The following is a 24,082-nucleotide window of genomic DNA, read 5'->3' on the forward strand; positions in this document are numbered from 1 at the left end:
CTTCCAAGGATCGTCCCTGCTTACAGCTCAGCATCCTCTCAAGCCCAGGTCTCCTGGTTGTCAGCTCGTTAGCTGTGAAAGAAGCTGGATGCAGAGTCAGGACCCTGCGCTGCCTCCCGCCAGCAGGGCGACCTCAGGATCCCCGTGGAGGAGAGGGAAAGCTTCACCCTCTTAGGCTCTGTCCGTGGGACTGCAAACTAAACTAAGACCTTAAGAGGAGAAAAGATAAACCATCTCATTAATATTTCTAATTTCACATGTACAGAGGGTTTCATACAGAAGTGAAAACCTGATAAGTGGTTAGACTTGGGAACTTATACACCATTTTAACAAAAACCACTAAACTGTGGAGAAGTGATTGCAAAATGCATGTGGGAGGGGCAGAAACTCACAGCAGGTGAGGGGGCTTCAGGAAGGTCTGCTTATGCAGACTCACCTGAGGGCCCGCGGTCCGTCTCGAGTGAAAGGGGTTGCCCTGCTTCCCGTCATCCCGGTTCGGGGGGTGCTGGAGAATTCCCACCACCTCGCAAAGGGAAGCGTGTGTCCTGCTTTTAGGCTGACCGGGGGAGGGCAGGGGCCTCCCCTGCATCTGTGAGTTCTCAGCTGAAGTGGCATGTTTGGCCTGGCCTGTTCTGATCGCCATCATCTGCTTGGCCTCACGTGCCCATCTGTACCCGAGAGCTGCTCGCCGGGGAATCTGGAAGATCCCCGCCCACCGCCCCTGCCTGCCCCGATCCTGGGATTCTGCAGCTCTTCTTTTTTAAAAAATGATGTTACTTATTTGTTTACATATTTTTGGCTGTGCAGGCGTTTCTCAGTTGTGGAGAGCAGAGTCTCCTCTCTAGCTGTGGCAGGCTTCTCTGTTGCAGAATGTGGGCTCTGGGCATGCTGGCTAGATTTATGCTCAGGTCTGAGGACTGGACACAGCCCGGGTCCCTGCCACATGGCCAAGATGCAGCGTCCACTGAGGCCTGTAGGAAGCTTCCAGCTCTGCAAAGGCCGTGGCAAGTGACCACAGCTACCCACAGGGCAGGGTGTTGTACTGTCTCCCGCCTCTTGGGGGCTGGGTGTGGGGCTTGGCCCCCCGGTGTCCCTGGTGCCCGGGACGTCTTTCATGGAGCCATCCTACCCGGGACACCTGGTTAGTCACCTGCTCTGCATAGCCGGGTGTCTCTGTGAGGTCCCGGCCACAAGCCGTGGTGATGCGGGCCTTCCCTGGGGGAGGTGGGGCTGTCCTCTCTGTGAGCTGCTCACCCCCCTGCCACGCTGTCATGAGGCTTCACTAGCATGGAGCTGGGGCCACCTGAGTCTCCTTGTTCACCCTGAACCCCCTGGAAGCTGGAAGGACCCTTTTTCATATTAGGGAGCATGCGGGGTGGGGGTCATCCCGAGAGGTGCGGGCTGGAAGCAGAAACCCCCAGTGTCTCCCTCCAGGCCTGTCTGGCCTCCTGGGCTCAGAAAATGTCAGTGAGCTTGTCTGGGACTTCCCAGGCCTCTCCTGCTACAGGGCGTGACCAAGGCAGTCCTTGGGGGAGGGGTGCGGCTTCCCTCCAGGCTCTGGCCCCGGCCGCAGGGGTAGCCAGTGTTCAGATCTAGATTGGGAAATGACCACTGCGAACGCCTCTGGCCTCCCCCAAACTGTGACTGTGCAGGAGCAGACCTGAGCAAACCACCCCGACGCTGAGGGTCTGAGGGCTGATGCGGCCCCTCTGCTTTTCCTGGCCTCTCTGAAGCGGGAAAGCAGAAGTATCCCAGCGTAAAGACTCGCTTGGTCTCTGGCGCTCCCTGCCCAGCCCGCTGCCTCTCTTTGTTGTGGGCTGTGGCCGGGCTCCGCAGCCGGACATGAGCCCCGACCCGCCTGCTGCTGAGTCGCGGGCTCTGGATCAGCGGGGCTGGAGCCGGCAGCCGCTTTCACAGTGTCTGAGCTCTCTGTTCCCTCTTGTCTGCACCAGCGCAACGCCAGGACGGCCTCTGGAGAGCCCTCTGTTGACCGGGCCCTTGTGTCTGTGCCTGGTCCGCGTGCGGCCTGCCCCGCAGCACCAGCGCTTCACAGCGTCTGCCTGGCCGGCTCAGGGCAGCGATCAAAAGACACACAGACGCCTGCGGCTCTTCTTGCGTCGCCCTGAGCCTGGCGGCTGGGCCGAGCCCTGCGTCCGCCACAGGCCGGGGACAGAGCGGCCCTGTCCCCAGCTCGAGTCCAGTGGAGGGCGGCGGGGCGGCTGGGATGCAGACCCCTATTTTGGCTTGGGGGGCAGAGTCTTTGAGATCAGACCCCATGGCCTGGCAGAGTTTGGCTGACAGCTTTTTCGAGCAGCGCTGAATACAGAGAGTACAGGCGCGGCGTTGCATGGGACTCGCATCAGATTTTAAGGTGTCAGGAGGATCCCTTAAAACAGGGGGGTTTCTCCCATAGGCAAGCCTTCCCTCTCTTGCAGGGTTTCCAGACTTTTGTCTGTCTACCAGCGTGCTCTTGGGAATGGTTTTCCGTGTAGTTGATAACGTCAGCACAAGGGCAAAGACGCTTTGGGGCCCCAAGGTTGAATTTTCACCCCCACGGCTTAGAAAGCGCAGGACAGGGGTCTTAGTGGGTGAGGGGCTGCCCCAGTGTGCTTCCTGGTTTCCAGCACACACACACACACACACACACACACACACACACACACGTGTGAGCCCGCGCGACATGGGCGTGGACACTACATGGACAGCCTCTCGTCCCTGGGACACACGACTCTAAGCTCTGAGTCGGGGGTTTGCGTTGGGATCGACTCAGAGGCAGAAAGCTCAGCGGTGAGCAGCTGTCAGGGTAGAATTTCCGAGAGGAAGTCTGGCTGGCAAAGCACATCCTGGGTTTTTCTTTAAAAGTAAATTTTATCCTCTGGGAATTTTTTTTTTTTTTTTTTTTGAAAATGGCAAGCAAGGACCATTTAGCTGTGCCTATGAGCAATAAAAAGTCGGGGTGGGGGTATCGCAGAGACCCTCTGACCCAGCAGTTCTGCTTCTGAGCACCCGCCTAAGAAAGACGGTTAGAATCTCCCCTGGCGGTCCAGTGGCTGGGGCTCCACGCTCTCACTTCTGGGGCTCAGGTTCCATCCCTGGATGGGAAACTAAGATTCCATGTGCCGCGTGGCTCAGCCAAAAAAAAAGAGGAAAGAAAGATGCCTGAAGCTTCATCACAGCAGCCTGTGCCCTAATGAAAACTGGACCCAAACACGCGTCAGGAGGACGGAGTCAATCAGTGAGGAGCCTGTGAGGGCGGGGACCTCCCACGCCATTGGAAGGAGTGAGGCAGAGCTCGCAAATAGGCCTCCACGTGCGGCAGAGGGAAGGCGCAGACTGCCGGACACGCTTGCAAGACCATCTCCTTAAAGGGGAGCCGCCCCCCGCCACTCGGCCCGTGGACTCACAGGCGTGATTCGTGTCGCGTGTTCGGTGCGTGTGCTTCCGGCCTCCCTGGGCACCACAGGCTTTTATCCTCGGCTACTCCTGGAGAATCAAGAGGGAGCCTTCACGTTCCGCTTTGCAGGCATCTGTTTTCTGCCACATTTCACATGAGGAGGGATCGGCCCTGGAGTAAAACGACCGCGAAGGAGAAGACGGGCGGGTGGGGGTCCGGCCCGGGCCGGGCGTGGCCTTCTCAGCCCATCTGGGGTGAATCCCCCATGCTTGGTCCTCTGGGCCGGGGCTCGGGAGTCAGTTGCGTCTGCCCCGGGAGCGCCGTGCTGCAGCCGTGAGTGCCTGCTGCGTGCAGGGCTCCACCCGCACCCCCGCCGTGGGCCGGTGGCCGTCCCTTTCACTGAGCGGGGTGAGCTGCACTCGTCTGCGCGCGAACCTCGCCCAGGGCAAGCTGCTTGGGCGTCTGTCTGCCTCCGTGAAAAGCTGAGCGATAAAAACCACTTTTTTTGACAAGAAGCCTTATTATTCACGTTGCAGTGGTCTTTGCAGGTGGTGCTGGTGATAAAGAACCCATCGGCCAACGCAGGAGACATCAGAGACGAGAGTTTGATCCCTGGGTCAGGAAGCTCCCCTGGAGGAGGAAATGGACCCTCCTCCAGTACTCTTGCCTGGGGAATCCCACGGACAGAGGGGCCTGGTGGGCTACATACACTCCATGGGGTCGCAAAGAGTCAGACACGACTGAAGTGACGAGGCATGCGTGCATCCGTGCTGCATTCACCTCAGCCTGACCTGGGCCAGAATCAGTCAGAGGCTCTGCCGGGGGCTGGGGGTGTCGGGGACCAGCGCTGAGCGCTGAGGTGGTGTCTGTGCAGAGGTGGGGCCTCGAAGTGCTCAGGAGGCCTCGTGTCCCTGTCCGTCCCCCCGGTGCCAGCCCCTTGCATCCATCCAAACGAGCGGACGCGGCCCGTGCAGCATCTGCTCCCCTGGCAGAGCCGAGGGGCCTGGGGATGAGCTGCCTCTCGGCCGTCAGCACCGGGGGGGGCCTGGGGATGAGCTGGCCTCTCGGCTGTCAGCACCGGGGGGACACTCGGCAGGGATGCTCCTGGGGCTGTGGGAGCCCCGATGCCTTGCCCCTGCCTGCCTCCCGCAGGGTGGCCTCTGCCGCTCTGGATCGCAGACTCCAGGCTTTCTGCCTCTCCCCTCGGCTCTGCTCGGGTCCGGGGTCTCCTCAGCCTCAGCCCGCAGTGAAGCCCCCTCCTCCGGGCTCAGGATCTGCCCGGCCCGCGCCCGGGTCCTGCGTTGCTCTGTGCTTGCAGTGTGCTTCCCGTGGGCCCTGACTCCGCCCCCTCATGTCGCCCCGGTCCAGCTCCCTCCCGGGCCCTGACCCACTCTCCTGCCCTCTGTCCGCAGGGTCCCCCTGGACGCCCAGGCCTTCCTGGCGCTGACGGGCTGCCCGGCCCTCCTGGAACCATGCTTATGCTGCCTGTGAGTGTACCTGCGGGGGTGGCGTTGGGGTGGGCGGGCTCGGGGCTCAGAGTGGGGGGGGTCCCTGGGCTGCTTCCAGGGGTCGATCCCCTGACCACAGATGGGCTCCAGCCTAGGCCAGCCGTCCTGTGGAGATAGCTCCTGGGAGTGTCTTGCTGGCCCGGCAGGGTGGACACCAAGGTCGGGGTCTCCACCTCTGACGGCGTCCAGGGAGGGAGCAGAGCCCAGCTCTGCAAGAAGCTGTGTGGCGTCCACCTCCATCACCGCACACCTGCCTTCTCCCTTGGACCCCTGAGCCACCCACTCCCTCCTTGAATGTGACCTGCTCCTGACCCTAGGGGTCTGCAGAGGACCCGAGCCACCTCCCTCTTGGGGAGCCCAGGCCGGGGGGGCTAGTGTGGAGGGCTGGTCTGGACTGACTTCCGTTTCTCCGTGAGCTCGTGTGCCCCTCTGCATGGCCGTTGGCACGGGGCGAGCCCAGGCCAGGAGAGCGAGTGTGGAGGGCTGGTCTGGACCGACGTCCGTTTCTCCCTGAGCCCGTGTGCCCCGCTGCATGGGCGTTGGCACGGGGCTCTGGGGTCTCAGGGAGATGCCATGGATGCTGGGGTAGGGGAGAATCCCCAGGGCTGGAATTGTCAGGCAGGGACGGGCAGCACTGTGCGGGCAGTCGGGTGGCGTAATAAGCAGGGGAGGCCCGGGACCGGAAGCTGCCGGCCAGCCCCCCTGAGGCTCTGCTGTCACCCGAGAGGCCACTGGACACCCTCAGCCCTGGGTCAGAGGGGACGCCCACGTCCGTGCACCCCCGGTGACCCCAGTCTTACATCTGCAGTTCCGGTTTGGAGGGGGCGGCGATGCGGGCTCCAAAGGACCCATGGTCTCCGCGCAGGAGTCCCAAGCTCAAGCCATCCTGCAACAGGCCCGGGTGAGTGGCGCTGGGGCATGGGGGGTGGCTCGGAGCCCAGCTTGTAAGGTTGCTGACTTGGGGTGCTCACCTGGGACTCAGGAGCCCGTGGGGGTATCCAGTCATCCCTGTGCATTTGGGGGCCCTGGTGAGCACCAGGAGAGGTGGGGGAGGCTTCTCAGGGGTCCCTTGTCCACACCAAGGGTCCAGGTTCCCAGATACGGACACGGCCGCTGAGCCCCTCTGGCTTCTGCTGACCCCGTCTTCTTCAACCATCTACTGCCTCCCCCCCGGCTCTGGGATGGACAGACCCCACGTCCTCCTGGGGGGCCCCTTGTGATGAGGCTGGGCGAAGCCTGAACCTCGGGGTTGGGGAAGCTGGTGGGCTCCAAAGCCCCTCGCTCAGCCTGAGGGTCCCAAGGAGCCTCCTCACCACTCTGCTCTCGGCAAACGAGCTGATGAGTGAATTGCGTTTTAATTGACGAGGCTCCAGATTGCTGATTGCTGTTGACAAGAGCAAATGCCACCCGGCGGGGTGGGCCATCCTTCCTTGGAGTGCCCGTAATGGGGCGTCGCAAGGAGCTGCTGAGGAGTCCCTCGTTTGGTGATATTTATGTAGCTCTGTCGCCGCGGATAGATGCTAATGATCAGAGTGCGTGGATAATGAATTACAGGGCAGCGAGTACGGAGTCGTTGCCATGGAGCAAATTGCTGTGTGATGCAGTCAGCAGGCGACAGACCCCATCCCCTGCCACTGGGCTTATTGACGGGCCTGGCCTTTGAATCTGTGGGTGTGTTGACTGAAGCCAAGTGGGTGATGGGCTCCTAAGATTTTGTAACACAGAATCTTCCAAAATTGAAATGGCATCATGCAGGGAACAGTTGCACGATGGGTGTGGAAGAGGCTCTTTGAGAAAGCAGGCGGGAGTAAGCCTCAGCAGCGGGCAGGCAGCGGGCACCTGGGCAGGGTTGCAGGGGTGCCGCCCGTGGCTGGGGCAAGGACTTCATTCACCCCTGAAGGCTCCCCGATGTAACCCCCGGGCGCTGAAAGTGCCTCTCGGGGAATGTGTGATTCAGCTCGTGCACAACACACGCCCAGCCAGCCCCTCAGGGCAGCCGCGTTTCACGCTCCCTGTGAGGGTGCGGGGCTGATGGCGGGGCAGGTGGGGAGAAGGAAGGGTCAGCCCAAGGCTCTGGGCACCCACCCCAAAGCGGTGAGTGGGCACCCACCCGGCTTCCGCCCCGTTGGTGCTTGTCGCTGGGAGCCCAGAGGATTGCAGGAGGTGGGTCCGGGGTCCCTGTGACCTCCCCCCACAGAGGCTCCTGTCCTTGGCCTCTCACACTGGCCCCTTTCCACCTGTCAGGACAGGTAAACCAGCCATTTCTCAGCATGTCCCATTTTGCCTTGCAGCTGGCGTTGAGGGGGCCTGCTGGCCCGATGGGTCTCACTGGGAGACCGGGTCCCATGGTAAGTCATCTTGGGGTGTGGGGGTGGGTGCCACCCGCTGGCCCCTGCCCATCAGGCTCCCAGCTCACTGGGTCAGAGCATCTTGCGGTGGTTGGTGGAGGGGTGTGCCCTGGGCACCAGAGGCCTGGGCTGCCCTCGGAGCAGGGACGCCCTTGCACTTACGCTGACCACGACTCTGCCTCACCAGCCCGGGGCTCCCAGCCTCACCACCCCCGGGGCTCCCAGCCTCACCACCCGGGGCTCCCAGCCTCACCACCCCCGGGGCTCCCAGCCTCACCAGCCCGGGGGCTCCCAGCCTCACCAGCCCGGGGGCTCCCAGCCTCACCACCCCCGGGGCTCCCAGCCTCACCAGCCCAGGGGCTCCCAGCCTCACCACCCCCGGGGCTCCCAGCCTCACCAGCCCAGGGGCTCCCAGCCTCACCAGCCCCGGGGCTCCCAGCCTCACCAGCCCGGGGGCTCCCAGCCTCACCACCCCGGGGGCTCCAAGTCTCACCACCCCGGGGGCTCCCAGCCTCACCAGCCCCGGGGGCTCCCAGGCTCACCACCCCCGGGGGCTCCCAGCCTCACCAGCCCGGGGGCTCCCAGCCTCACCACCCCCGGGGCTCCCAGCCTCACCAGCCCGGGGGCTCCCAGGCTCACCAGCCCGGGGGCTCCCAGCCTCACCAGCCCGGGGGCTCCAAGCCTCACCATCCCCGGGGCTCCAAGCCTCTTTCTTTTGAGGCTGTTTACCGTCCAGACCACTATTTACCATCCAGACCAGTTCAGCGTGAGGCAGACCCTGATTCCCGCCCGACTCCTTGGGCAGCGTGTGCCAGGCATCCCAGGGCCAGGGAGAGGGGTCTCCGGGGGTGTGTGTGGCCCTTAGAGTTGCAAGGAGCCGGGGCATCGAGGCGCACGGGGCCCTCTCTCTGTTCCCTGGGAGGGGGTGGGCTTGGCCCCTGGCCCTGGGGTGTATTTCGTGCCCTCCCGGCATCTGGCGACCTTGCCCCGCAGCGGACAAGGGTGTCCACACATGGCCCTGGACTGCGGGCTGTGACGGACGGTGGGCAGATCCGTCCTGAAGAGAAGTGAGCGTGTGCTGAGCTCAGGGGTCCCCCGTGCCCCAGTCCAGGGTTTCCCTCCAACCCGGGACGAGATGCAAACCAGTTAATGACTGCTCGTCCCTCGGGGTGTGTCCAAGGCGGCGGGCGGGCTCTGTGGGGGCCCTGCCCAGGGGGCAGCCCCGGGTCCTTCCCCCCTCAAGTCCTCCCCAGCCACCCCTACAGCCTGTGTACCTGTGCTGGGCGCCCCCTAACCAGGCATGTCTCCCCAGGGCCCTCCCGGGAGCGGAGGTCTGAAGGGTGAGCCAGGAGACATGGGGCCTCAGGTATGTACCCCGGGGCCGCCTTCTCTCCGGGAAGATGGAGCCCTGTCGCTGCCTCTGGTCAGGGAAACAGAGTGGGGGGAGCTGCCCTCTCTGATGCAAAGCTGGAGGCGGAGCAGCCGTGGGGTCCGGAGTGGGACTGTGCGGGCTGCTTCCCATCCTGCCCTGGCTCAGGGCCGCGGACCCTGCGCCTGTCCGCGTGATGTCGCATGCTGGCAGCTGGGCGGCCGGGGGGATGAGCACGGGGTCCAGGCTTGGCTTTGTCCTCCGAGAAGTGGACACGCTACTGACCTTTGCCCTCTGATCCCGGACAGGGTCCGCGGGGTGTGCAGGGCCCGCCTGGCCCGGCAGGAAAGCCTGGGAGAAGGGTGAGTGTTTTTCGGCGGGAGTCGGCGCTGCGTTTGCCGTGGTGACGCTGCGTCTCGCTGGCCGGGCTCCCCCGCCTTTAGAGGGCACGTCTGTGTCCAGGGCTGGGTGGGTCCCATCCCACGGCAGCGAGCCCCCCTGCACCTAGCCTCTGTCCGGAGCATCCGAACACAGTCTAACGGAGCATAGTTGCTTGTGTGAGGTGGCTGCGAGCACACCCGGAGCCCCTCCGTCCTGAGTCGCCCTCCCAGCCCCCCAGCCCAACCCGTAGGTCATCACCGAGCCCCGAGCTGAGCTCCCTGTTAACCCACATTTTGAATTAAAGCAGTTTCCCAGGTTCTTTGGGAGCAAGCATGTAAAAGACAAAATGATCAGTGGTCCTTCCTCCTCTGGCTGATCAGTGGTCCTTCCTTCTCTGGGGCAGCCTCATTTCTCCAGAAACGGCTTCGGTTTTGTTGGGGGAAATAGCCGGTGGCTTCTTAGACCCCCGCCGCACCTCCCCCGTCCCAGCCTCTGAGAGCCTCTGTCTGGGCTGGCAGGTTAGTGGAGGGAACTGGAGGGAGGCCTCCAGGTGAGCGTCGTGAGTGACAGAGGGCACGTGCCTTTCTAACCCGACGTAAACTCATGCACAGCGTCCACGCCAGCTCGGGAAATCCTCGTTAACCCACATCAGACTCTCACTAGCAGATCTTTCCATCAACTGACTGTTTCTGCTGAGTGAAAGGAATGCTCGTTTCTCGTGTCGATGAACCTCTGCGAGGACGTTGACCACTGGCCGCCTGTCGCTGCTCTGGTGGCAATGCGCGCGACGCAAAAAAGGGTCGCTCCCTAGTGGTCGGGGCCGCCGTCCCAGGAGCTAATCGTAGTTAGAAGGGACGTTACAGAGTGAATGGCTCTCAAGCACGGCTGTCTCGAGTTGGCCCCTCAAGGCCCCAGGTCCACAGGCAGAGGGGTACACGGCCGATTCTGAAAGGGCCACCGTTTAGATCCCTGACCTCTGCTGGAATTCAGCGGTCCGTGGCAGACACTTGGGTGGTTTATGGTGTTGTTGTGCCTGCTCTGAGGTTCAGGACGGTCAGGCCTGGGAAGACTAGAACCTGTGACCAGCAAGCCGGGACTCCTGGTCTGGCTCCTCTGGGCCAGCCCACTGTGGGGGCTGTGGGGCCCTCTGTCTGACGTCACAGGGAGCCCCTCCTCAGAGCCCTCCGTGCGCTGGCCTCTGCTTTGTGCTGACACCTTGGCCCGCTCTGTTCCAGGGCCGAGCCGGCAGTGACGGAGCGAGAGGGATGCCCGGGCAGACTGGCCCCAAGGTAGGTGCCGGTCACCGCCCCCTGGTGCCCGCGGGTCAGCATCGCCCCTGCTGTTGACCCGTGATGAATATGGTGATGACGGGCGAGCGCACTCGTCTGGGGGCAGGAGGGTCAGTTTGGATCAGCCCTTCTGGCACGTGGACAAGAAGACAGGACTCAGCAGGGTGAATTTCATGGGTCATTCAAGTCCAGGTTGCGGAGTCTGAGCTCCGCGGGGTTGCAGGGAGCAAGTAGGCATTGTACTCGGGGAGCTCAGGGTGTTTGGAGGCAGACTCTGCCCTGGCTGAGGAGGCTGCAGCCCAGGGCAGCCCACGACCCCGGCCGCCATGGTGCGGCAGGCCTGTCCCTCTGTCCCTGAATCTGGGGTGGACCAGCCTTGTTCTTGATACCCATCCTTCTTGCCCTGCGAGAGTTTGTCCAGGGCCGTACGAGGAGCCCACAGCGGGGATGGCAGCTGTTCCAGGGGCGCTGCCCCTGCCCGCCCCAGAGCTGGTGTGGGTTGGCCCCCGAGTGCCCCCTGTGAGTCCTGAGCGAACCTGGAGCCCTCCTGGTCTCAGGGAGCTTTGGTGACAAAAGAGGAGAAGTTCCTGAGTCTGTCCCAGTCGGCTACCATCTTGTTTCAACAGCAAAAAGCATTCCAGGCTGAACTAGCCTTCCCTTGTGTGGTTTGCAGAACACACGCGGCGGGCAGCTGGGCTCCAGGAGGCCCCCTGGGTGGCGGGAGGAGGGCTGGCCGGGAAGCCGGGGTGCCTGAGGGCCCAAGGGCGGTGCTGAGCCGTCCACCGCACGAGAAGGTGCACCTCCGGGGTGTGGGCGCCGCTCTGGGCCCGGGCTGTCACGGTGAGAGGCACAGGCAGCCAGCAGGCGCGTGACTGCATGTGCGTGCACACTCGGGCTCTGCAGCTCTCAGCGTCTGAGGTCTCAGCGTCTCCGTGGACAGGTCTCTCGGTCCGTGGCTCTGGGACAGAAGCCATTTGTCTCTGTGTGGCCTTGGTTGGGGTTTTGGGGAAAGAGATGGGAACGTGGACTCAGGGCTGTGTCTGGTGTGCTGGGGGGTGGCCAGTGGGGGCCCCGGGTGTGCAGATGCTGTGTGGACCACCGCCCAGGGCCCACAGAGGGGCCGTGGGGCCTGCGCTGAGCTGCCCTCTGTCCTCCCCGCAGGGTGACCGCGGCTTCGATGGCCTGGCGGGGCTGCCGGGGGAGAAGGGCCACCGGGTGAGTGAGTGCTGTCTGGGGGCCGCGGGGAGAGGTGCTGTTGAGGGCCCTTCGGGGCAGGCTTAGGCTTCCTGGGGGGCCGGGCCCTCGATCCCAGGGTGCTCGCTAAGTGAACCTCATGGAGGGGAGCCGGACATGGACAGGACGTCCTGGAGACACGAGCTCAGCCCACGGAGGGCCCGATTCTCCCCCACTGCTGATGGCAGAAGGGCCACTAGGGTCCGTCCCTCAGGGGGGCCAGGCCACAGGAGGCCCCCTCTGCTCAGGGGCCTCCACACTGTCAGGAAACCCGACAGCTGCCCTTGCGGGGGCGGCCGGAACTCCCTGCACCACTAAAGGGCGATTCCGGGACGCGGGCCAGCCCCACGTGGCCTGCCTGTGGACGGCCGTCGGGGCGGGGGCTGCGGCCTGGCTCGTCTGACGCGACTCAGGCATCTGCGGCCGACGCTCCCAGCAGCTCCGTGGACGGTTCCTCCCTCACCTGTGTTCTCTGATGCTGTCAATTCTTTGATGCTTCGGCACATCCTGGACGCACAGGCACATGCGTGTGTGTACGGCACACGCGTGTGCACACACGAGCACCCACACACGTGTTGGCTTTGTCACACGGCTCACCCATCACGCCTGTGCCGCCTTGGGAGCGGCTGTAGCTCTCTAGCCAGAGCTGCTGCGCCCACTCTCCACCCCCCCACCCCAGGGACCCCGATCAGGCCGGGCCACCGACGAGCAGGCGCTGAGCGCCGATGGTGTTCAGGGCCTGAGGCTGCAGGGTGCCGGGTGGGCCAGCACTGACCCTCACAGTGCGGAGTGGTGGCCCTTTCGGGGGGCAGCATGGGGCTGGGGTGCAGCCTGCTTCACAGGGAGAGGTCAGCAGGGTGCCACTCGGACCCTGCCATGGGTCCTGGGGTGCCCGCGAGACCTCGGTGCCACCCTAGCTGACCCGCCTCCAGGACTTCGAGCCCGGGGGAGCGTCCTGCCGGCCAGCCATGCCTCCCGACGAGCCAGGAGGCACCGTGTTTTCCGAACAGTCCTCTGTGACTCTGGGAAAGGCCTGGGAGTGGGGTGGGATTTTCAGCCTCAGAAGCAGATGAAATGGGGGCCTTGAGACAGCCGTGCGTGCCCGCCCAGGGGGCTGGCGCTGACCCTGCTTGCCTTCCTAGGGCGACCCTGGCCCATCCGGCCCGCCGGGACCTCCGGGGGAAGACGGAGAAAGGGTATGTACCCCACTGCATGTTGGGCGCTCCGGCCGCCCGTCTCCTCTGAAGACTGCAGGCGCTGGCGGCAGCCGGCACCCACGTCGGCTGGGGGGGGCGGGGCATCAGTGGGCTGCACCCGACTTCCTTCCGGTAGACACGGCTCTTGGACCTTGAAGCTGACGGATGTGGGTGTCCTGAGCCCTCTGACTGGTTGCCCCAGGGCGTGATCTCTGGAAAGCCATCGTAGGGGAGCTGATGAGCTCAGCATCTGAGAGAGGGGCAGACGGAGGCCGCGAGGGGCGGAGTGCAGGCTCTGGGGAGGGAGGGAGGCGGAGAGAGCCCCGAAAGTGACTGTCCTTGCCCTGGAGGTGGGGCAGACTGATGGACGCGTGTGGACCCAGCAGGGAGGGATGCTGGGGGTCTGGGCTTTGCCTCCATCCTCCGTCTGTCTGTCTATCTGTTATCTATTTACCTCTGGAGAAGAAAATGGCAACCCACTCCAGTACTCTTGCCTGGAGAATCCCATGGATGGAGGAGCCTGGTGGGTCACGTCTATTTACCTATCTTTAAATTTTCTGTGGTCCGCCTACGTATCTGTGTATGCATCTCTCCATCTGTGGTCTGTTGATCACCCATCTCTTATCGGTTTACCTCTCATCTGTCTGTCTGCCTGCCTGCCTATCTTTAAAGCTGTACCTGTCATCCATCATCTTCCCGTCTCTGTCTACTTTCTGCCAGGCAGCTTATCTTTCGTCTCTCTCTGCACCTGGCAGGTAACCAGGGATGTTTTCTTCCCGGGGCTGTGGTCTGTGAGCCCTGACCTCACCTTTCGCCTCCGGGAGGAGGACGCACCGGGCCTTCCCTGCTGGCGCAAGGGCTAGTAGCCCTGGCGTTTGCCGAGGCAGCCCGGCCGAGGCTCCGGCAGAGCTGAAGGGAGGGCGTCTCTCTGGGGCCCAGGCCGCGTGGCGTGTCCCTGATCTCTGCCTCTCTTCCCCCCACAGGGCGACGATGGGGAAGTTGGGCCCAGAGGGCTGCCTGGGGAGCCCGTAAGTGCACGGACCGGGTGGGATTCTGTGTCTCTTGTTGATGTTCTGGGATCGACTCAGGGCCTAGATTAGACAGGGCTCAGCCTTGAGACAGACGAATCTGGGGACTCTGGGGAACGGAATGGGGGCCCACGGGGAGGTGAACAGGGCAATGCTGAGAAGTTGGTCTGAGCCTGGGTCAGGGAGAGAACTGCAGGGTCCGGGGTCCGTGATGGAGGGTCCCCGGGGTCAGCGTGCGCCCGCTCGCTGGGACTGGATCACCCCCCAGGTGTCTGCTTAGCCTCCAGGGAGGCTCATCCATACCACACTCCTCTAAGCTAGGCCTAGGCGATGCCTTCTGGGTTATCAACTTCTGAAAACATTTATGTGAGTGGGTATTAAAACCGTGAAGCACATTTAAGTGGCAACGGACGTGGGGAGAGTTGTCTCTTGTGCGGCGTCGGAGAAGGTTCTGTCAGAGTGAAGGGCCCTTGAAATCAAGCGCTGGCCGGTGGGGGGTGGACAGCTGTGACCCTCCCGAGAGCGTGGGGCAGCGCCCACCCTGCCGGGATGGGGACTGAGACCCGACCAGTCCTGGCCCCCCGTTGCCCCTGGTCCCCAGGGCCGAGGCCGAGAGCTGGGGTGGGGTGAGCAGAGGAAGCAGGCGGGGAGGGGTGTCGGCCACACTCCCCAGGCAGCAGAGACATCGGGAATTGGGGGGCTGAGAGGGGAGGCAGGGCGGGGGCCGGGATTCTGGGCCGAGTCTGACCCTCTCTGCTCTTCCCTCCTGCAGGGGCCGCGAGGTCTGCTGGGGCCGAAGGGGCCCCCAGGCCCCCCTGGACCTCCCGTAAGTCCCCTGCATGTCTGCCCCGTCCCTGCCCCCAGCTGTGCCCGCGAAGGCCTGCGGGCAGCCCCACGCTGAGTGCTGTGCACCCAGCCCAGCGCCCGTGTGAGGTGTGGGGAGGGCGGCCCCGCGGGTGCAGGTGGAGGCGGGCTGGGCTCACTCCACCCTCCCCGCACACGGCCCATCTCCTCCCTGCGAGTGCTGGCCGGCACCCTCTTGGACAGTCCTCTAGGGAGGAGCAGCCCGTGGCGGGGCAGGGCTCTGTCTGGGGGTGGCTTCCCAGGGCCAGGCTCCCCGCCCAGCTGTCCAAGAACGCAGGGTGCCCCCCGCAATGAACCCAGAAGGACCATTAACCTGCAGCCAATCTCAGCATGTATCTGGGCTCAAGCCTTTCCCCCGGAGAAGGCAATGGCACCCCACTCCAGTACTCTTGCCTGGAAAATCCCATGGGCGGAGGAGCCTGGTAGGCTGCAGTCCATGGGGTTGCTAAGAGTCAGACGTGACTGAGCGACTTCACTTTCACTTTTCACTTTCATGCATTGGAGAAGGAAATGGCAACCTACTCCAGTGTTCTTGCCTGGAGAATCCCAGGGACGGGGGAGCTTGGTGGGCTGCCATCTACGGGGTTGCACAGAGTCGGACACAACTGAAGCGACTTAGCAGCAGCAGCAGCAAGCCTTTCCCCTCCCATGAAGAACGAGCCGTCCTCTGACCTCATGGGCAGGGACCAAGCTGTGCTCGCTGGGCTTTGCCTGTTGAGCTTTGTTGATTCTTTTCTGTTTCAATGCCACCCAGGGTGTGACGGGAATGGACGGTCAACCAGGCCCAAAAGGCAACGTGGTAAGTCCAGGGGTCCTGCCCCGACCATGGCCTCATGGTGGTCGCAGCCACACAGGGCGTGGGAGGGGGACTCAGGCCACCCCAACAGAGGGGCCTGGGACGGGAGGTATGGGCCTCCCGCAGGAGAGGACGGGCTGAGGCCCTGCCCCATTCCGAGCCCGGGGGACACAGGGGCACGGCGTCCTCATCCCCGGCCGAGCTGGTTGAGGGCAGGGGCCGTGACCGTGCCCACTGAGACGTGTCACGTGGGTCTCCTGTAATAGAAGTGGGTGACCTGAATAGAACCTTTCTCCCGGTGGCTCCCGTCTCGTGTCCCTCCTGGGTGGCCGCGCCCTCGCCCGCACCAGCTGGGGGCCCCGGGCCTGGCTTCCCGCCTGGGCTCGAGAGCTCCGCAGCCCCCATCCGTGCCCGCTTGTGTTTCCTGTAGGGTCCCCAGGGAGAGCCCGGCCCCCCGGGGCAGCAGGGCAACCCAGGTGCCCAGGTGAGTGAGCGGGGCGGGCTCATGGGCAGTGGGAGCTGGGGGACAGAGCTCAGGGCCTGAGTGGCCGCTGAGCGCCACCCCGCGCTGCGGGTCGGCCAGCAGGGCCTGCAGCCTGGGGGTGGCCTGGGATGGGGCTGGGGAATGACGGGCGGACGGCGGGGAGGGGTTCTGGCTTGAGAAATCCCCGACCTTTCCTGCTCGCTCTCTCCCTGCCAGGGTCTTCCGGGCCCCCAGGGCGCTATTGGGCCTCCAGGAGAAAAGGTAGGTGGGCTGTGCTGGGTGTGGGTGAGCCTGCGGCGGGGTGCCTGCCAGCCCAGGGGCACGGCGCCTGCCAGCGCCCGGCCGGCTCTGCTGTGGCCCTGTCCCTCCCTCCTGCCTCCCTTCCTTAGTTATGCGTTGATATAAGGTTGCCAGATTCAGGAAGAAAAACATACAGGATGCCCAGTAAAATTTGAACTCTGTTGTCTGAAATCCGTTTACCTGGGCATCTCATTTTGTTAGGCTTCCCCAGTGCAGGAGGCAGAAGAGACCTGGGCTCGATCCCTGGGTCAGGAAGATCCCTGGAGGAGGGCATGGCAACCCACTCCAGTGTTCTTCCTGAGAGTCCCATGGACAGAGGAGCCTGGCGGGCTGCAGTCCCTGGGGTCACACAGAGTCAGACACGACTGACATGACTCAGCACGCAGGCACTTGTTTCGTTGTCGTTGGCCTTGCTTTCTTTTTGCTAAATTTGCCAACTCTAAACACATCCTGGGCACCCCAAGCCACATGCTGGGGAGACAGCCTGGGCCCTGGCCTGGCTGTGGCTCAGCCCCAGGTGCCTGGTAAACCCAACACCGGGCTGGCACCAGCCAGGACATCCTCCGGGGGGCAGTTCTCAGGGCATCACAGCTCCCACTCCTGTCTCCACTGGGTGGTTGTCTTGTTCCAGTAGCCAAACCCGAAGGCCCTGGACATAGCAGAGGGTACGCTGTCTTTGGGCAAAACCCACAGGAGCGGCAGCTCTGAGCCACCTTTTTAAGCAAATGCTTTTTGAGCAGATATGTTGAAGAGTGACTTTGGGGGTGTGTAGAGAGGGTGGGCAGCCAAGGGCACCCCAGGGCATCGGCTTATGAAGTCTCTGGTTTGTTCTAGGGTCCCCTGGGCAAACCCGGCCTCCCAGGAATGCCTGGTGCTGACGGACCCCCGGTGAGTACCCTGGCCCCCTCAACTTTCACATCCCCCGCCCGTGTCCATCCAGGGGTGGGGGCTGGGAACCCAGGCAGACGGCCCCTCCCCAGCTCTGGAGCTGGCTACGTGCCTGGCCCACGTTGCCTCTTCCAGCTCCTTCGATGAGGACCCCGCTGCTGGCTCAGGAATTGCTGGGTTTTGGCCATGCTTTCCGTCACGGGCTGGGAGCTGCACGCGTCGGAGCATCCGCTGCCCACGCCGCCCCGCACTTTCAGCTGTAACGAGGGCGGCTGGGCTCCGGGCCTCGCGTGTGTCGCCCGCGCTGCGTGTATTTTTAGCGGTCACGCACTGGGGAGCGGGGTGTGCGCACGCAGCTGTGGAGCTGAGCAGATGCCGCCTAGAAGCAGGGAGGGAGGGACAAGCCCGCCTGCGGCCAGGCTGCGAGGGAGGGGGCGGGACAGTGACGAACGCCGGGCCGTCCGCACCCACCAGCCTCCGCGTGCACTGCCAATGGGCTTTTTACTTCTCGGTTATTTTTAGCGTATCTAATTGATGCGAAGTAGAGAGCCTGTTTTAGAGAATGATTAGCGAAATTAATTGTTTCAGACACAGTTATTTTGCTCTGTTAATAGCGCCATTAGAAATGAGCTGAGACACTCAGCCCGCCAACCGTCGATTGGTGGTTGGCCGCTGTGGGGCAGGGCCTGTTTCTGTTTTCTTTCTGAAAATCCTTTGGTCCAGTGAGTCACCCATCACAAGCTTATCTGAACCAACAGATCACAGTCTCGTTCCTGTTTTGAGCTGCTTCGGGTGGGTGAGGGGGCTCAGTCTCGGATGTGAGTTTGGTACAAAGAGATGAAAATTTTGCAACATGGCTTTTATGTGCTTTCACATACATCGACACCTAATTGTGTTTTCTGATGATGAAATACCCGCTTCTGGAAAATTAGGAAAAGAAGTAACATGGCAACATGACGAGCTCAGCTGGGCCTGCGTCCTCCCGGCGGCTGCTTCCCTTGGCTGCAGTGGCAGGCGTCTGTGGGCGTTTCCCACGGCGCATCGTGTCAGAGGGCTCCCCGGGCAGCTCAGTGCCCGCCTGCCAGTGCCGCAGACGTAAGAGACACGGGTTCAGTCCCTGGGCTGGGAAGATCCCCTGGAGGACGGCACGGCAACCCACTCGAGGCTTCTTGCCTGGAGAACCCAGTGGACAGAGGAGCCTGGCGGCTACATCCGTGGGGTCACAAGAGTTAGACGTGACTTAGCACGCGGCATGTTGGGAAGGGGGTGGCTGCATGGACCCCAATCCCCTGATCTTACCTGGAGTTCCCCTCCTGAATTGAAACTCCAACTAGAGTCCCTGAAGGGTCACCGGTTTCCTTTTGGATGCTGTGGGGAAAGAGGGGCCTTTAAGGGGGACCCAGCCCAGGGAGTCAGGAGGCCACCTCTCACAGGTCCTCCATTTCTCTTCCCCCAATCAGTGGTCACACTTGAAAATATGAGTGTACCAGGGACGCGAGGGGGGTGGTTGTGCCAGGTCAACAGTGATGACACGCAAAGGGAAAGATAAAAAGGGGAGAATCGGTGCAGCAGCCTGAGGGACATGCAGCCCTCGAGGGGAACGTCAGCGCTGCAGGGAGAGGGACATGGGGCCCTCGAGGGGAACGTCAGCGCTGCAGGGAGAGGGACACGCAGCCCTCGAGGGGAACGTCGGCGCTGCAGGGAGAGGGACATGCAGCCCTCGAGGGGAAAGTCAGCGCTGCAGGGAGAGGGACACGCAGCCCTTGTCACAGGTGAATGGGGAGGAGACAAAGGGTCTGAAGCCTCTCCTTATAGAGGTGTCGCATGGTCTTGTCCCTCTCCCCCTTTGGTGTTGGCTTGGTGTGGGTTAAGAAGAAAGGGAAGATAGATTTCAGAGCCACTGAGAAGTGTGAGAGGTTTCAGGGCAGACGCTGCTCTGGACTCATCGAGAAGTCATTCCAGGCACACGTGACAGGGTTCGGATAATGAATCGTGGGCTCATGGAAACATTACAGAGCCAGGAAAAATCAAATTCCAGCAAGTATTCAGTGACAGGAGGAGATGCGTGATATAATACTAAATTAAAAATCGTCTTCTGATGCCAATTTTGCACGCGAACGCGCAGAGCAAATAGAGCAGCTGCACTGCATCGCACCCTGGCCACCGTCACCGTGCGTGGTGAGGTTATGAAGGGGTTTAATTTTCTCTTCCACTTGCCTAATTATGCACAATGAACATACATTACTTTTTTAATCAGAAAAATATCAAATACAAATAAGCTTTATTATTTTTGCATTTGTCTACAGTGAACATATATTACTTTTTAAATCAGAAAATATCAAATATACATAATTTAAGCTTTATTACTTTTCTGTTATAAAATCCTGCTGGTTACAGGATTCTGGGGAGAGTTCAGCGAGTGGAAAGAGAGTGGAGACGGCCGGCCCTTCACAGCGGGAAGTCGGCCCCTCTGACTCGGATGGATTTCCTTTTGCAAACGCTCAAAATACGTGAGGGCTGTGGTCCCCCCACAAAGCAGCTCTCATCCTGGGAACACGGCTTAGAGCCTGGCCTCCATTCCAACAGCAGTAATCACGGGGGGGACTTCCCTGGTGGTTCAGGGCTTAGGACTTAGCGCCTCCACAGCAGGAACATGGGTTCAGTCTCCGGTTGGGGAACTAAGATCCTGAAAGCTGATCCTGAAAGCTGTTTGGCATACCCCCAAAAAACCCAGTACCCCCTAAAACACAGTTGGTCGTGGCAATGATCCGTCCTTCTACACTATCTGTTCCAAAATACTGTGACCAGGTCTATTCCGTTGTTTTTAATTTTTTTTTTTGACTGTATCAGGCCAGTTGTGACATGCAGGTTTTGTTGCCCCAAGACATGTGGGATCTTAGTTCCCTGACAGGTGCTGAACCCGAGTCCCCTGAATTGCAAGGCAGATTCTTAACCCCCGGAGCACTCGGCAAGTCCCCAGGTCTGTCCTTAGGGCCACCGTGTAAGCCAGGTCATCGCCAGGTGGAGGGTCGGCTCGCTCCCCAGATGTGGGGTCCGTACTCGTTTGTGTTGGGGGCCTGCCGTCACCGCCCACAGCTGCCCGTGACCTCAGTCCCTTCACGGAGAAATTCCAGGTTTGGTGGAAATGGTACGAGAGGCCCAGGAAGAGCCCACGTGGCGGGGGAGGAGGCCTCCCCTTTCCCCAGCAACCCCGGGGCAGGACGTCATCCCGGGCACATTTAGGTGCAGCCCTGCCAGCCCCGGGCACAGGCGCTGAGCCTCGTCTCAGGAAGGTGGAGGGCGGGCCGCGTGTCCCCTCCAGGCCCGGCAGCAGGAGTGGTCCGGCCAGCGCCTGATTGTCCTCACACGCCCCCTCCAACAAAGGAACTTCCGCATTCTCCCCCTCGCGTGGCCACCGCCTCAGGCTGTCTGCAGTGGCATCAAATCCGGTTCACAATGATCGCAAATCAAAAAGAACACACACAAATCATGTGTTCAAGTGGGTGAGGTCCGCGTCCCCGCAACGCTGCTGTCCCACAGGTAGAGCCCTAGAACTTTGGAAGGATCGAGCTGAGAGCAGTCAACCCACTCTCTCGTTATACACCCTCGAAAGCGGACGCCCAGAGAGGGCAAGCGACTCACCTACGGTCACACAGCGGCTCAGGGGTTCCCAGCATCCTCACCCCACGCCACGTGGCTTCTCTTTACTGGCGCCCTTGGGGGCAGGACCCTGCTTCTTGACAGTGAACACTCAGGTTCTGTTTTTATCGTCCGTGTTTGGCTCCTGAGCTCAGAGGCACTGAACTTAGTGAGCAGCTTGGGTCTGAAAGTCAGAGAAGGTGACATTCCTGAGAATGGCTTGATGGCACCAGGGTAGAGAGGGCCCTGAGCAATTCCTGGGGCCCCTGCCCTGCGTCTCTGGGGGGATTCTCCCCTTGCCCCCAGCTTCCCTCCCCATCTGTGTCACCTGGGGTGATGACTGAAGGCCTGGGGTGCCTGGGAACCTGGGAGGTCTGGTCCCCCTTCCCTGTCCTTGCTTGGCCACTGGTGTGGTTTTGCTGGTTGACCTTGAACACACGGCCTTGCTGTCACTGACCCTGCCCACCACAGGCAGGGCACGGGCTGGGTTGGGGCCCCGGCGCGCCATGGGGCTGGGGCCCGTCTGTGGGTTTGGAAGCGCGTCCCCTGCCGTTGCCCCGCCCCGGCATTGTTCCCATGTTAACAGATGAAGCCACCGAGGGTCAGGGCCAAAGGGCAGGGGGACCGAGGCACTGTGGGGAGGAACAGAAGGGACCCGGGCTCTGACCCTCACACTGGAGACCGCTGTGGGAGAAGCCTGCGTTCCCAGTGGCCACTGACTAACGCCAGCCTTCTTTTTCTGACAGGGGCACCCTGGCAAAGAAGGCCCTCCAGGAGAGAAGGGAGGGCAGGTGGGTACCGGCGGCACCCCTGGCCCCTCCAGCATCTCCCTCAGGATGGGTGGGACTGGGCCCCCCTCTGATCTGGGACTCCTGCCCTGCTCGCATCCATCCCGAGAAGACCCCCTGCGGGCCCCCCTTCCCCGTGGAGCTGGGCAGTGCCCGCGTGCGTCCTCCTTCAGGCCTGGCCTGAGACACCCATCCGTTCTGCTCGCAACGAGAGGACAGTGTGCTGGGGGCAGGCCCGCTCTCCGGCTTGTGCTGGAAGGACCCAGGGTGGCTCGGAGTGAACCCATGTCATCCACCCAAGATGGGGCTAACACACTCTCCCGTCTGGTTTCAGGGTCCTCCTGGCCCCCAGGGTCCAATCGGCTACCCAGGTCCTCGCGGAGTCAAGGTGAGTGTCTCAGCCTGGGGTTTTCCTGGAGGTCGGGGTTGGGACTGCGGGACACGGCTGGACCTGTGTTAGGGATCCTGTGCTTTAACCTCCCGCCTGCCCATGTGGGGGCAGCCCTGGTCTGGGTGATCAGCTCCCGGCATGTGAGCCCAAGAGGGTGATGGAGGGGCTCCCGGGGGCCAGGAGGGGCTCCCATGGAGCAGGGCACGCCCCCCGGCATCTGGGGCAGCGCGGGCAGCTTGGTGGTGGCCTTCTCCAGGACATGGGGCACCCTTCGCCCTTGCTCTTTAACGGTCCCTGTTGAGTGGCCTGCTGGTCTTGGAGTCCCTCAGGGCAGGTGTCCTGAGCCCAAGCACCGAGCTGGGGGCCCTTGCCTGGGAAGTTTGGGACGTTTTCTTCTGGGCCGTTCGCACGTTGAGACAGAGTCTGTCCCCATCAGTAACATCTGGGCAGACCTTGCTGTTGGCGGGGGTGTCTGTGGGAGACTCCATCTATTCTCACCTCGTCGAAAGGCTCCCGGAACCTCATTAAACGAATGCAGAGCCCCAGTGTCCCAGACTCATGGCTGTCAGTTCGCCCTGAGCCGAGCGTTTGCTTTGCGCTGTGCAGCCTAGTCTTCGGTGACGCTGCTTTCTGAACACGCACCCGGCAGACAGGCGCCCCCGGCGTGCGAACACCGAGAGCCCTTCCTCCTCGGGCGGGGCTGCTGCCCTGTCTTCAGTCTCAGGCTTCACAGGAGAGCTAAGGGTGGCTCTTTCCTTCAGAACAACTGCCATTTGAGGTGAAGGATCGTGTGTATGTACGTGTATAAAACATCTTGTTTATCTTGGAGGGCTTGCGTGAACACGCCCGTAAGCTCTGGAGTCCCCACCCGTGTCGTTCACGCTCCTTTATGCTTTCAAACATTTTGCACGTCAGAGTGCACACCTGCCCTGCAGGGTGGAGGAAGGAGAACCCAAGATTTCATGTTTTAGGGACCTCCCTGCAACTCCCCTCAAATCCACATGGGACTCAGGAGTCATCCTAGACTCGCTTATCCCTAATCAAGTGCCCCATCCTGACCCCAAGGGGCCCCAGCTTCCATTTTCCGGAGTCGAGGTGTTCCAAGGTCAGGGGCAGAGAGACGCCTCGGGTCAGGAACCTTGGACGGCGGCTTCTCTCTCTGAAGCAGGCCCTCGGCCCGCGCGCTGCCTGATGAGTTTACAAGGGCAGCGATCTAGCAGCCGTGCTGATTGTGTGAGCTCGGAGCATGTTTATCTTACAAATTCTGGTTGCACAAAGAGCCCGTGCCAGCCACGATCCACAGCCACCCGCGGGCGCTGCTGCTGTGAGCCGGAAAGGTGTCTGCTCCGAGATGGTCATGGAGAACGCGCTTATCTCGTCGGCCTGATTAGAATTCATCCGAGACACGAGCCGTCCCGCTAGACGGGCGAGTGGAGGGTGGGAGGAAGAGCAAGGCCTGATGCTGTTTTCTCAGATTAGTGGGTTCTCATGCCCCTGTGCTCGAGCACCCGCGGAGCCCCTGGTGTGACGAGGCCCGGAAGGCGGTGACCGGGAGGTGCAGGGCGGCCCAAGTGTCGCCGTTGCCGTGGGAGACCGAGGCCCTCCGCTTTCCTCCCCGAGTCCTGCCTTCCTCCCTAGAAAGGGGCCCCCTGAGCTCTTTGACCTCACTGACCTTTACGCCTCCCCTGGTCGCCCCCCCGACTTAGCCCTTTCTCAGGGGTCCGTTGAGCACTGTGAGGTCACGCGGCCCTTCGCTGAGCCCCCGCGGGGCTGGGGGGCTGATGGAAGCCCCCCACATGAACACTCCAGGCCTGGGAAGCCCCGTCGACCTCCGTGCCCTCACAGACGGAGACCCAGAGGGCCCTGCCCCGCCACTGTTCTGTGGCCTTGGCTCTCCCTCCCTGCACCCTGGGCCACCAGGGCCGTGGTGGCTGTTCTGGTCCAGGGCTCTCACCCAGGATGGACTCTCCCCCGGGGACACCTGGAGACGTTTCTGAGTGCCACAGCTTGGAGGGGCTGCTTCAGGGGCTACTGAGGGGCAGCAGTCTGCAAGTCTGCTCCACCCACTATGTGCCTGGGCAGCCTCGCAACAAAGAACCATCCAGACCCCAAGGCGCCAGCACTCAGGCCGAGAAGCCCTGGTCTTCTGTCTCCCTGGCCCTGTTCCCTGGCCTCAGACGGGTCAT

General features: G+C 62.2%; 1 protein-coding gene across 3 annotated transcripts in view; it reads left to right on the forward strand.

Annotated features, from left to right (window-relative positions):
• The window catches only part of COL5A1 (collagen type V alpha 1 chain), a 147,794-nt gene that overhangs the window by 68,268 nt on the left and 55,444 nt on the right, over nucleotides 1-24,082 (forward strand). For all 3 annotated transcript variants that reach the window (XM_055541604.1, XM_055541605.1, XM_055541606.1), the window contains exons 12-27: nucleotides 4,807-4,881; nucleotides 5,711-5,803; nucleotides 7,194-7,250; nucleotides 8,563-8,616; nucleotides 8,928-8,981; nucleotides 10,236-10,289; nucleotides 11,451-11,504; nucleotides 12,665-12,718; nucleotides 13,702-13,746; nucleotides 14,519-14,572; nucleotides 15,365-15,409; nucleotides 15,837-15,890; nucleotides 16,107-16,151; nucleotides 17,025-17,078; nucleotides 21,464-21,508; nucleotides 21,840-21,893. In XM_055541604.1, the coding sequence (XP_055397579.1) occupies nucleotides 4,807-4,881; nucleotides 5,711-5,803; nucleotides 7,194-7,250; nucleotides 8,563-8,616; nucleotides 8,928-8,981; nucleotides 10,236-10,289; nucleotides 11,451-11,504; nucleotides 12,665-12,718; nucleotides 13,702-13,746; nucleotides 14,519-14,572; nucleotides 15,365-15,409; nucleotides 15,837-15,890; nucleotides 16,107-16,151; nucleotides 17,025-17,078; nucleotides 21,464-21,508; nucleotides 21,840-21,893 (891 nt within the window). The remainder of the gene's footprint in view (nucleotides 1-4,806; nucleotides 4,882-5,710; nucleotides 5,804-7,193; nucleotides 7,251-8,562; nucleotides 8,617-8,927; nucleotides 8,982-10,235; nucleotides 10,290-11,450; nucleotides 11,505-12,664; nucleotides 12,719-13,701; nucleotides 13,747-14,518; nucleotides 14,573-15,364; nucleotides 15,410-15,836; nucleotides 15,891-16,106; nucleotides 16,152-17,024; nucleotides 17,079-21,463; nucleotides 21,509-21,839; nucleotides 21,894-24,082) is intronic.

Source organism: Bubalus kerabau, chromosome 11, assembly GCF_029407905.1.
Source record: "Bubalus kerabau isolate K-KA32 ecotype Philippines breed swamp buffalo chromosome 11, PCC_UOA_SB_1v2, whole genome shotgun sequence".
Lineage (NCBI taxonomy): Eukaryota > Metazoa > Chordata > Mammalia > Artiodactyla > Bovidae > Bubalus > Bubalus kerabau.